The sequence below is a fragment of the Amblyraja radiata genome, chromosome 9 (assembly GCF_010909765.2).
Source record: "Amblyraja radiata isolate CabotCenter1 chromosome 9, sAmbRad1.1.pri, whole genome shotgun sequence".
NCBI classification, from domain to species: domain Eukaryota; kingdom Metazoa; phylum Chordata; class Chondrichthyes; order Rajiformes; family Rajidae; genus Amblyraja; species Amblyraja radiata.
This window is the reverse complement of record NC_045964.1, coordinates 73,340,489-73,353,710: the sequence shown is the minus strand read 5'-3', so window position 1 is coordinate 73,353,710 and position 13,222 is coordinate 73,340,489. Positions and strand designations below refer to the sequence as shown.

Sequence of the window (13,222 nt, the reverse complement as noted above, 5' to 3'; positions counted from 1 at the left end):
CAGTTGAAGAACTTGATAGTTGCAGGATAGTAGCTGTTCCTTTCATCATTTAATTTGGCCAAGGTGTAGGAAGGGTAAGGAACTGCCTGGTGTTCTGCCATTCCGGAACCAAAGGGACCTGCTCCACAGGAAGGCCGACAGCTCTGTTAACACTTTTGCAATTGCTTGGAATTTGTGTTGTCTCTTGCATCTCCAACAGTTCTGTTGCCACTCAAGTATTCCTGTTATGCAGAAAGCTGTACTTTACTTGTATTTCGCAATTAAATCTACATCCAAGTGATTATGTGAACTGGAAATCCTGTGATTTATGATTTAATTTCCATTGTTTAATCCAATTATACATCCACTAAGTATTTGTAACATTTGAAAAATCCTACCTTAAACTTCCCCAAATTAATACATTGTCCTTGCCTAACTTTTTCTCCCCTAAATCCTAGAACTTATCTAATCATTCTATGTGAAAGTGGAGTTTCCACACCAACTGCTCCCAAACAGCTTTAATCAAAGCTAGTAATGCATTCTCTAACTTAACCATGGTACATTATTGCTGCTCAACCTCTTGAGCTTTCCACAAAGTTCAGTACGGATTAGTTTATAATATTTTTTTCCTAGGACTTTTTCTTTCCTTTCTTTCTTTTTCCGCTCTTGTGGTGTTTACACTCTCTGCTATCCATCGGATTATGGCCAAAGTGTGAATACATCTGGGTTCTCGTGGCAGTCTTGGTTCCACATTAGCACGCTTGCTACTAAGTGAGAAGGTTCAAGTCACACTCCAAAAATCTTATTGTTTATTGCAGCTGCAATATTGGGATCACATGCTGCTATTGGACATTGCATCAAGTCTCTTTCTCCTCTCTTAGATGGACATAAAAATCCCAATGGATTAATCCCCCATCCCATATATAAGCCTCAAATGACAAAATAAATACGTCTCCAAAGCAAATCTGCTTATCACTATCTTGTTGAATTAAATTTGTATAGATACAACTCTGTATTTATTTTTAATATTCTTCAGCTAAGACACCTGGCAACAGTTAATTAGAAACGTTTTGGTAGATAACAATGGGATTTATTTATCATAATTCAACATCGCACCATAAGACACACTTAATCATCCTCAGAGCTATTTGCAAACTTTAATTTTTACTATTGTCTGTACTGACCCAGAGAATGGATTATCGGAGTCCATGTAAATCAACGTAAGTTATTGCATCAGAGATTAATAGTCTGCCTGGCCACAAGTTCAGAGTTAGTTAGAGCACGAATCTTTGGATAGGATGAACGGGCATGGGACGCAACTTGAATTTCCCTGCTGTCGGAGGGCCACATTTAAACAAATTCATATTGTAAACAGTTTACATATGCTTTATGATTATTGAAAGTGTTGCCCCCCCCCCCCCCCCCCCCCCCCCCCTCTACCCCTACAACCACCACCATCCCAATGCAAATTACTGATCAGTTCTGGGAGCTGTGGCTTTTATGTTTCTAATCCAAGTTGCTGGGCTCCTCATGGCACTTCTGGCACTATCAGCTAACAGCATAGATGATGAAGGCCAATCTGTTCTATATTTCCTATGTGCAGTTTGGAGAAACTGGGATCTTTGCTTTCCAGTAAAATGCTGTTGTGATTCCTTTTACAACTATGGTGTTAATATTATTATGTTGGTATCTTAATATTTGACAGTTTCAATTACATATATTTTCATTGATGACATTTCATTTCATACGTTTGAATAAATGTTTAACAATGTGAAATATTTCTGCATTTTCATTTTTTGAAGCATGTTGATCCCTGGCAATGCTGCTGGTGTGGCAAAGCAATTTCTACGCTGTATTCTTCATCAGCTAGCTCCCAATGGCATTCTTCCACAACTATTTCAAAGCAACATCAAAGGTTAGATATAACTTGTAGGAGATGTAACTTCAATAATATATAAATAATAAATGCTGGCATTTACTGTTCCTTAAACTCAGAAATAACAAAAGTTTTTCACATTTAGACGGAAGCTTCCTTCGAACTATGGCATCGTCATTGATGGACTTCAACGAGCTAAGTTCTGTGGCAGCGCTGAATCAACTCCTGGAGGTACTGGAGTCTGTAGAAAGAGCTGGCACATTCTGAGTGCTTTTTGATAACGTTCTGTAACAGAAATAGTGGGAATGAGTGGGTTCACATATGATGAGCGCTTGACAGCACTGGGCCTCTACTCATTAGAGTTTAGAAGGTTGAGGGGGGATCTCATTGAAACTTACAGAATAATGAAAGGCATAGATAGAGTGGATGTGGAAAGGTTGTTTCCACTGGTGGGAGAGTCGAGGACCAGAGGTCACAGCCTCAGAATTAAGAAAGGAGGTGAGGAGGAACTTCTTTAGTCAGAGGGTTGTTCATCTGTGGAACTCATTGCCACAGAGGGCTGTGGAGGCCAAGTCAGTGGATATTTTTAAGGCAAAGATAGACAAATTCTTGATTAGAACGGGTGTCAAGGGTTATGGGGTGAAGGCAGGAAAATGGGATTAGGAGGCAGAGATCAGCCATGATTGAATGGCAGACTTGACTGGATGGGCTGAATGGCCTAACTTGTGAACGTGAAATAAATGTAATCAGTAAAATACATAATTATGCCAAGTTAAATGTGAAAGACAGTAATTAATGTATTTCTTAATACCATGGTGTGTTACACTCAAATTTGTGATCCAAATATGACACAGGGTTTAAACAATAAGAAGAACTTACCAGCAGGAGGAGCTATGCTTCGCTGTTTAGATAACATAGCTACCTACATGGAAGCTTTACCAATGGATTCACCGAGTAATCTCTGGACTACAATCTGTAATCACTTTCAAGCATTTTTAGCCAAGCTGCCATGCATATTGCCTCTGAAGGTAGGAAACAAATTCCAGATTTTCTGCCAGTTGGGAGAAAATATAAATGTTATCTTTTTTTAAAATAAATCCAACTTTAAATTCTGTTGATTGCTGCAACACATTAAATCATTAAACAGGGCTATGTGGGCTTTGTCTTGCTGCAGAAATGAAACAGTTTTAAATGCAAAAATAGTGCTCTAAATGTTGGACCTGATGAAGAATTGTGTAGCATGGCATATTTTAAGTATATCCTAAACTTGTTAGAATGCTGCAAATCAGTTCAATGTATGATTCCAAGCAAACAAGGGGCACCTTGCTCCAGTGCTCCAGTTTAGTAATGCAGTCAGAGTTACAGCAAGAACATTCAGAAAAGTCTCACATAAAAAATATTTGTTGCATATTTTTAAACATTTCCCAATCTCATTTGTGCATGGGATGATGCCATCAATGTGTGTAGTGTACATATACAACAGACAGAAATTGGATCGCAAAGTTTTGACCAATAATTCTTGCTGGTTTGCATTCAAACGTGGAGCAAACCACATGACTTTTTAGGAAGCATATGTAATTTAGAAGGTCTCTGTTGGATCATCAAATATTATCATCAGTCATGAACCCAAATTGACTTCCAATAGCTGTACTTTTGCACATACATTTGTAACATATTCAATGCCTTGACGGATGAATGCAAGCATGCCAAATTCCTCCTTCAACCTGCACTGCCGCTTTCAGGGAATCATGTAATTGTATCCCTCAGTCTCTTTGCTCTACAGCACTCTCTAATGGCCCTATCATTAACTATGCAACTATTGTCCTCATTTAACTTACCAAGACATTGAACAGAGGTGCCAAACAACATTGAGCAGAACTCACCACAAACGAATAAAGTAAATAAGTGGCAAAATGATTAGGATGCAGAACAGCTTCAGTGAATGGACAAGGGTATGAGAAATAGTACATGTTCTATGGAGAATATGAAGTTATTTACTTTGGTGTTTAAATAAATAGGAAGGCAAAATATTTTTATAATGCTAATGTTAAGAACCCTATCAGTATATTGGATTTTATTACATACAGTTTTAAATGCAAAAATAGTGCTCTAAATGTTGGACCTGATGAAGAATTGTGTAGCGTGGCACAGTGGCACAACTAGTTCAATCCTGACCTTGCATGCTGTCTAAGTGGAATTTTGCACATTCTCCCTATAATCATATGAGTTTCCTATGAGTGAACCAGTTTCCTTCCTCATCCCCAAGGCAGGTGGATTGGTAGGCTAATTGGACACTAAATTGTACCGAGTGTGCTGGTGGTTGGGGTGGGGGGGGGCAGGTTGATGAGAAAGTGGAGAGAATAGTAAATTTGCTTAATTTAGGATGAGTATAAGCAGGTGGTTGATTGTTGGCATGGACTCAGTGGGCAAAGGTCTTGTTTTCATGCTGAATCTCTCTATGGCTTTACGCCTCCTTACCCAAGTAAGAATATACTTTCAATAGAGGGAGTACCACTAAGATTCACTAGATAGATTACTGGGGATTGCCCTGTTGTCGAGATTAAGCGGTATGCTTCCATACACTGTAGAGTTTAGAGTGATGGGATGGGATCCCATTGAAACATACAAAATTCTCAGCGTTCATAGGATAGACGCAGTGATTATATTTTATCCTGGCTGCAGTGTCTAGAACCAGTGCTCACAATCTCAAATAAAGCTTTGGCCATTCATAACTCGGATGTAAAGGTTTTTCCATTCTAAAATTCTCTGCTAAAGAGAGCAGTGGAGGTGGAGTTGTTATATTCCAAACAGAGATCGGAAGGTTTTAAGATAACAAGGGAATTAACGAATTTGGGCCTGGTTCACCACAGTCGTCGTGATCAAGGTTACCTGTGATCTTACTGAAATGCTGAGCAGGTATGAGGGGCAGAATGTCTACTCCTGCCCCTACTTCTTTATGTTTTGTAAACAATAACTAGATATTTCTGGGGTGTTGGAAATACTGTAGATCATTTTACGTAGACATATCATATTTATTTGGATGTACTGAAACTTTCAAATTGTACTTGTCAGTTATGAACATTGCAAGTGCCCAAATCATGGTCAGTTCATTTTGTCTGCAGTGCTGTTTGGATTCCAGTTTGGCAATCATGATCTGTCTTCTTAAGATACCTACTGCAAGTGCATCACGGGTGAGCTAAAGAGATTTTTTCAATGCCCTTTATCCCTCAGGAATGAAAATGATTTTAAGCATCCTCCAAAAATTGCATGATTTATTTTTTTTAAATTTTGGATTAATTTTAATTTGTTCTTCAGTAACTTTGCTTTTGTCGTTCTACAGTATGCATTGACCTTTAGACTTGGTTATTAGTTATTTTCTGTTTTTGCGAGATTTATTGTTCTGCTTTCCTCACTTCACCTATTTATATATTTTATTTAGGTTACCGTGATTTAATCTGTCCATTATCAAACTTGTTTCCTTTTTAATCTTGGTTGAGATCTTGTCAGAATTGCGTCTACTTTATTGCCAAAACTCTTCTGGAGAGAAAACCTTAAATCATTTCCATTATACCTGTGATTCATTTATGTTTAGACTGCGGGCAACTTTGTGGAGGGGCTTCCTTTCATTTCTTTGCCTCACAGCTCATTTTTCATTTGATATACCCTTCCTAAATATGTCTGTTTCTTATTTTTTTACTATTTACTTTGAATAAGTGCATATCAGATCTTTTATTCCCCTTCGCTGGATGTATTTATTTCATTCCAACTTTCATACTTAAAGAATTTCAGCCGCGAGGATGGAATGGTTTGGAAATGACTTTGCCTATATTATTCCAAAGTAGTGAATGGATTGGTGCACCAGACACTCTAGAAATAAACCTCCTTCCTTGGTGTAGCATCTGGCCTCTGCTTGATGCTGTGGAAGAGGAAAGATTGAGAAATGAGCAGGGAATTTGTGGGGACAGACCTGTCAGTTCCCAATATAATTGGTACTAAATTAAGTTTGTTGTTCATGAAGGGAAAGTTGTACAGCTTTCTAAACATTGTGCAGATTCTATATACTCTGAATTTACCGATTGTAATATACTGTAAACCAGAATTCAACTGATTGTGATCTTTGTCTGTGTGTGTTCCGCGGGAAATCTCTTATTTGTTTCCTTTTAATTAATGGCAGTTCCTATATTTCAATTATCTTACATTTAGAGCCTTTTGGAGCCATTTTCTAAATTACTGAGCTTTGTGATTCAGAATGGAGTCTTCAGTCTTGCGTACCTTGTTGAATTGTGTGGATTGTGTTATCGAGCTTTCAATAAGGTAAAATATTCATTTTACTACTACTACATTTTATCCATTTTGTGAAATCAAAATTGCTTTCAGTCTTTCTTATAATAAATGCAGTCACAGTGGCGCAGGGATAGAGTTGCTGCCTTACAGCGAATGCAGCGCCGGAGACCCGGGTTCGATCCCAATTATGGGTGCTCTCTGTTTGGTGTTTGTACGTTCTCCCCGTGACCTGCATGAGTTTTCTCCGAGATCTTCAGTTTCCTCCCACACTCCAAAGATGTACAGGTTTGTAGGTTAATTGGCTTGGTAAATGTAAAAATTGTCCCTAATGTGTGTAGGATAGTGTTAATGTGCCGGGATCGCTGGTCGGCACGGACCCGGTGGGCCGAAGGGCCTGTTTCCGCTCTGTATCTCTAAACTAAATGCTTTTTTGTGTGAGATATAAGTAACATGATTCAGATAACATGTTATTAGCAACTGATCTATAACTGATTACCACTGAGTTGCAGTTATGGCGAGATATTGCTGAAGTGGGCCATCTCATGACTTAGCCGATTAGATATCTTCATACACAGTTGGACTTCAGAAGTTTTTTGCCGACTGCATGCTATCTTGTAATGATTTAGTGAAGATCACCCTGAATCCTGGTGATCAATGGGACATGCATTATATCAGATTAAAGAATTGAGAAATAAACAGACAAAGGAATGACAAGGATAGTGAATTTGCCTTAATGACATATTAGCCTGATAGATAAAAAAAAAAGCAAGAATAGAATTAAAATTTTGCCGCTTTTAAAATCAACAATATTTGCGCCTTGTTAGTGTTCAAATACTGAGCAAGAGTGGATGACTGGCAAACAATAATAATTGTAATATTCTTGAAGACTGATTATGCTATTAATCATTTAACTTTCCGTGGCGAGTTTAATGGAGAGTTCATGTGCAAATGCACCGATTTCCTGAAAGCCACCGAGATGCTAAGCTGTGATGCAGTCAACACAAGCTAATGGCAGAAGAGTGCAGATTGTCCAGCAGCTTGCGATGAACACAATTTATTGAATCTCTTCCTTACCTCCAGGTTGCTAATTAATTTTGGCATTCATGCATTACTCGACAACATCTGCACCATTGTATAGTTGAAAATGAAGCATTAAAAAATTAACGAAAAATTGCATATGCTAGAATCTGAAATTGAAATCAGAAACACTTATAATGAACAGCAGGTTGGATTTCTGCAAAATAATAAGTAAGAAAAGTGCTGGGAATACCAGTCCAGCAAATTTATGGAAAGAGAAGGGTGAGAGTGTGTTGAAGATAATAAATGGCTGATTATTTCAAGAGATTTTACACCCAGACAACTCTTATCATCCAGCACACACCCCATTTTGTATTTCATCTTGTAAACAGGAAATGTACTATCTAGATTTCATCTCTTCCCTTCCAATCATTTAGAGCCCAAACAATTGTGTAGCCATGGAGTCCTACAGCATGGAAACAGATTGTTCTGTCAACCGCCTCCATGCCAGCCAGTGGACAGCCATCTATATTAATCCCAACATCTAGCACTTGGCCCATAAGCTTCTCTGCCTAGGACATTTAAGTGCTTATCTAGACACTTATTAAATTAATACTCTTTGCATTTGAAGTAAACACACTTCAGCTCTTCATGATTCCCATTTTCATTCAGATCAGATTCAGATTCAGATTCAATTTTAATTGTCATTGTCAGTGTACAGTACAGAGACAACGAAATGCATTAGACAACGAAATGCATTCATGGACTTCTCCCTGCCTGTCCTTCCTTTGAGACTTGCTTATCAAAACCTCCACTTGCCCATTAGCCCCTCCATTTGCTGATCTGCTGCTCTTAACCCCCCCCCCCCCCCCCGACATGGCTATGCTTTTTAGATTTTTTCCTCCTCTGGAAAGATCTTTTCTTTCTTATTACATTACCATCCCTAAGAGTTGTGCTTTCATTCCTTTTGTTTTTAATCAATCCTGCCTTTCCAGCTGACTCAACTCATGGGATATCTCTTCCCAACATTTGAGCCTATTATTTCTCCCATTATTCAATTCTGATTACATTTTATCGACCTGAAATGTTTTCCTCTTTGCGTAGGCATTGTTATTCCTTGTATTATTCAGCATCCGCATTATTTAATTGCTTTATCTGAAATGATGATGAATTCAGGTTTGGATAGAATTAAATTGAATTCAAGGATTTTGCTAACCTTGCCATGTTGCTTTCCATCTCTGCTAACTTTGCAATATTAATTGTTGGGTGTGTCAGAATGGTCGAGATGAGGAATGTTTTGGTAACATGCCCACTGCATCAAATTTCAGTTTTGTCCAAAGCTCAAGGGGCTAGAGACTCTTATTAAGTGTCGGAGGAAAGAATGAGGGCTCCATTACAGGCTTTCTTCTTGTGTAGGGGTGAGAGTTAGGGGAAGTGGAAGACCAAACTAAGGTCGGCAAAGGTTCACATACACTTCCTCTGACCTCATCTCCTATATTCCTTCTTCTGGGTTTACAATCTGTATCTAATCCTGTCTCACACTTTTTGTCTTTTCATCTCTGGCCTTTGTCCAACCATCTGTCAATCTTAAACCTCCCTCATTTGTATCCACTATCACTTGCCAGGCATTGTTCTGCCCCCACCTCTCTTCCAGCTTGCCCTCCCCACAGCAATCAGCTTGAAGAAGGATCCAGACCTGAAACGTCACCCCTCCATGTTCTCCAGACATGCTGCCTGACTGACTGAGTTACTTCAGCACTTAGTCTCTATTTTTGGTAAGGTAATGATAGATTCAGAGGCCATGAGGACAGCAGGAAGTGGAAGAGAATTGCAAGATCAGAAAAAAGATATAAGATTAAGATGATATAAGAAACATATAAGATTATTAAGGGTTTGTACACGCTAGAGGCAGGAAACATGTTCCCGATGTTGGGGGACTCCAGAATCAGGAGGCACAGTTTAAGAAATAAAAAACTCTTGCATCTATTATCTACGAGACTAACTGGGACCCGTTGGGTCCCAGCTTCACACGGGAGGACTGGTCCCCCAACGCAATATTCCACCTCTTCACAAATTCCAATATTGCTGGCCAGTGTGAGGGGGGGGGGGGGCTTTCTGGAGCACTAGCATGGGTGTTGTGGGCCAAAGGGACTGGTTTCCAAAGAGCTAGTATGGACATTGTGGGCCAAATGGATTCTTGGGCTGGCAGCTCAGTAACTCAGGCCTGGCAGGCTGGCAGCTCAGAAACTGCCAGAAATTCTGCCCAAAACGGGTGACAGACTCTGTGAGAGAGAGAAGGGGGAGAGGGTGGGTTGAATGGATTCTTGGGCTCGCAGTTCAGTGAGTCATGGCTGGTGAGCTGGCAGTTTACTTACTCATGGCTGGTGGGCTGGCAGTGCAGTCACTCACGGCTGGTGGGCTGGCAGTTCAGTCACTTACAGCTGGTGGGCTGGCAGTTCACTTACTCATGGCTGGCGAGCTGGCAGTGCAGTCACGGCTGGTGGGCAGGCAGCTTAGTCACTTACAGCTGGTGGGCTGGCAGTTCACTTACTCGTGGCTGGTGGGCTGGCAGTTCAGTCACCTACAGCTGGTGGGCTGGCAGTTCACTTACTCATGGCAGGTGGGCTGGCAGTGCAGTCACTCACGGCTGGTGTGGTGGCAGTTCATTCAGTCACCCATCCTCCCTTCACACACCCTCCCACTCTGCTCCTTGCCATTCCCCTTCCCCCCACGCATTCAGTCCATCTCCCCACAACCCCCCCCCCCCCCCCCCCGATGCACTCTTAGAGGCTCTCTGACAGCGCAGTCATTCCTGCCAATAGGTTCCCATTGTGATGAAGAACACGCAGGCATGAAAAGTGGAAAAACGTTTTATTAAAGTTTAAAATGCGAATCAGCATCATTTCCCCTTTTCACCACAGGAAGGAGTTGTCGAAAATCACCACAGCAAACGATAAGAATGCCGCCAAAAGGCTTAGTGTTGCTGCGGACATCTCGAAGATTTCCGTCCACCACTTCAAAGCTTTCTTTCCTAATCATTGGACATTCATCCCAAACAATGAGTTTCACTTGCCTCATCAAATGTGCCATCTTAGAGTTCTTCTCGATGTTGCAAAATGTATCCTCGGCCACTTGGATGGGTATGTTGAATCGAGAATGTGCAGTTCTTCCACCAGGCATTAATGTAGCTGCTATCCCAGAGGATGCTACAGCAATAGTCACATCACCTTGACCTCTAGCTTACGAGAGGATCAAATTGGTGATAAATGTTTTTCCTGTTCCTCCTGGTGAATCAATGAAAAACATTGAAGGGAGATTCCTTTTCAAGGAGTTGCACACCTGGTCATACACTGCTCTCTGCTCAGAATTCAGCAGAGGCTCATCCTCCTCAACAAATTGCTGTTGTTCAGTTGTATCGTATTGCAATTCCTGCAGCAATTCTGGATTGTCATCATCAAGGTGTATCCTTCCATTTCGTGGTTGTGGCTAATTAAAGAATTCCATTGTTCTGTTGTAAATCTCAAGCTTGTCTTGAATATACAGAGCCTGATCATGATGTTTCTCATCAATGTGATATTAGGATCACTCATTGTTCTCTGTTCTTTTTCAAGGTAATCTTCAGACATTGAATTCTTGAAGTGATCCCATAATTGTCGAGGATTGTTGATCTCAGTATTGGTCAGCAAAACAACAAATAAATCTCTCATTGCACTGGGGAGTCTTGTGTTCTCAGCATCTTCCATTGTTTGTTGCCAATGGTCGTCAGTCTGCTACAAACCTCTTTGTCTGCAGGCGTCTTTGTAGAAAGGGTAAATTTGTCCATCATGTGTCTTCAATGAATCAAAGGATACTGGCCCTTTTATGGGATGGAGAAGCAGTCTCAAGTAGTAAAGGCCACCACATTTTGGAGACACAGTATACACTCGTCCCAGAACATTGGATTCAAACGTACCTGGATGATCTTGCACTCTCTTGCCGGCCTTCCTTCTTTGCCATCTCTTATTGTTCCATGTGTAAAATCGGGGAACATCAGCATAGTCGAGTGTTCTTGGAAATGGCTCTTGAGAACACAATGCCATGAATTCAGTTAAAGTCGTTAAATAATAATAATAATAAATTTTATTTTCGGGCGCCTTTCAAATCTCAAGGACACCTTACAAAGATTAACAGAAGAGAAAAAAACATATAGTTGGAGAAAAATAAATAATAAGGACATCATCAACACACAAATTAAAGATAGAAATCGCTCCAAAGACACAAAATCAAAAAAAATCAAAAAACACAATGTGAAGAGAGAGCAGCGGCAGCTAAAGCGCGCCAGCGTCCACTCTCCCTTCCGACCGCCATCTTGGACACAGACTAACATAGTAACTACACACAGAAAAATCATCCCCCCACAGTGGTTACCACTGTGGGGGAAGGCACAAAGTCCAGTCCCCAACCCCAGTTCTCCCAGAAGTCAGGCCTATTGAGGCCACCGCTATTGCCTCTACGGAGGCCCGATGTTCCTGGCCGTTCTGGCCGGGTGGAGTTGCCCCGGTGTCGGGAGAGTCCTCACATTGGCTGGGCCACCTGGAACGGCCGCTTCCCAGCAGGGGATTGTCGGCTTCCAAAGCCGACAAGGCTGCACCGGTTTGGAGCTCCCAGGGTCCTGATGTTAAAGACGGCGCCGCCCGCTCCGCCCCGCAGACCTGCAGCACGGAGGTGTTGATCTCGGCGGTCACATCTCACCGGAGCTCCAGCGCGTCGATCCAGTGCGGTGACCCAGGCAAGGCATCGCCCGCTCCGCACCACGATAGCACTCCAGCGCTGTGCCGCCAACGAAGCCGAGGTGCTGGGCGGTCCCCGCCAGGAAACGGCGTTCTACGCCCGCTGGTAGGCCACGAAGACGGGTCGATGGGCAGCCCGGAGAAAAAGCTGCCTCAACGACCAGATAGGGACCTAGAAGTAAGATTACCTCCTTCCCCCCACATTAAGAAGTCTATTTCTCCTACAAACGAAAAACAAGACTTACTAAAAACTGGAAAGAAAATGGATTAAACGGAAGGCTGCTGGTTAGCAGCCGTTCCCCAAGATGGCTCCTCCTCCTGGAATGGTGGAATCGTTCTCATCATAGCATCATTGGTCTCTTGTTCAGCAGCATCAGGTCTGATAAAGACTTGTTGTTGTTCTGGTAGATGTACATGGAGTCGAAAGACAGTGGGGTGTCTCTCATGAGTCGGAAATCCAAGGATTAATGTCACTGCTTCTGATGAACCAATGTATCTGCCAGTCAAGTACTGTGAAATTTCATCATCACTGTTCAATTTAAAAGATGCTTGATCACTTCCCTTCATGGTGTACTTGATGACGTAATTTGACTGACCTTATAGAGGAGCATATCTCAACGTTGATGTGACATTTGAACAACTTCAATAGTTGAGCATTATAGGGCACCATCTAACCAGAAGTGATAGGTCGATGCTGGCGTCCTTCTTGATTTCCCTGAAATCCTCCCGTCTGGAGATCTTCTCCTGTATAGAACATATGAATTATGTCCACACCTTGTGCTTATGATAAATGGCTTTGGGAATCTCTTACTGCATGTCCCTTTCTTCCAACATGGAGAGGTGTGGTTGCAGAACAGCCCATGAATCATGTGCTTGAGTACCAATTCATGCAGCTCAGGATCTACTTATGGGTCTGGTATTTCAGCTTGCACAAATGTGTCAAAATCATTTGGTCTTGGCTGAGTTGCTTCGTCAAGCCACAGCAGACAGTGCAAATGAGGCAGGCCTCTCTCCTGATATTCCACAGTGGAGACAAAAGCCATACAGTTGCCAAAGAGCCCATTTGGTCCAGTGACGTACTTGATGAATAGCTTCCTTTTCAGATCGAATACTCTTGCAATCAAGTCTAGTCTATCACATGGCTGTCGGATCTCGCTCCAGTTCAGATTGCAAGTCATTGTAATGAAGAATGAAGCATTGCCATACTTCCGAACATACATCATGGCGTCCTGGCATCATTCCATCATGTATCTTGGTCCACCGACAAATGTCGAGGAGAGGATGATGCGCTTTCCGA

The 13,222-nt window shown here is 41.6% G+C and overlaps 1 protein-coding gene across 5 annotated transcripts in view; it reads left to right on the top strand.

Moving 5' to 3' along the window:
* unc79 (unc-79 homolog, NALCN channel complex subunit) overlaps window positions 1–13,222 on the top strand; it is a 199,382-nt gene that overhangs the window by 138,228 nt on the left and 47,932 nt on the right. For all 5 annotated transcript variants that reach the window (XM_033027737.1, XM_033027736.1, XM_033027733.1 and 2 more), the window contains exons 36-40: window positions 1,782–1,894; window positions 2,001–2,086; window positions 2,710–2,883; window positions 4,978–5,046; window positions 6,059–6,169. In XM_033027737.1, the coding sequence (XP_032883628.1) occupies window positions 1,782–1,894; window positions 2,001–2,086; window positions 2,710–2,883; window positions 4,978–5,046; window positions 6,059–6,169 (553 nt within the window). The remainder of the gene's footprint in view (window positions 1–1,781; window positions 1,895–2,000; window positions 2,087–2,709; window positions 2,884–4,977; window positions 5,047–6,058; window positions 6,170–13,222) is intronic.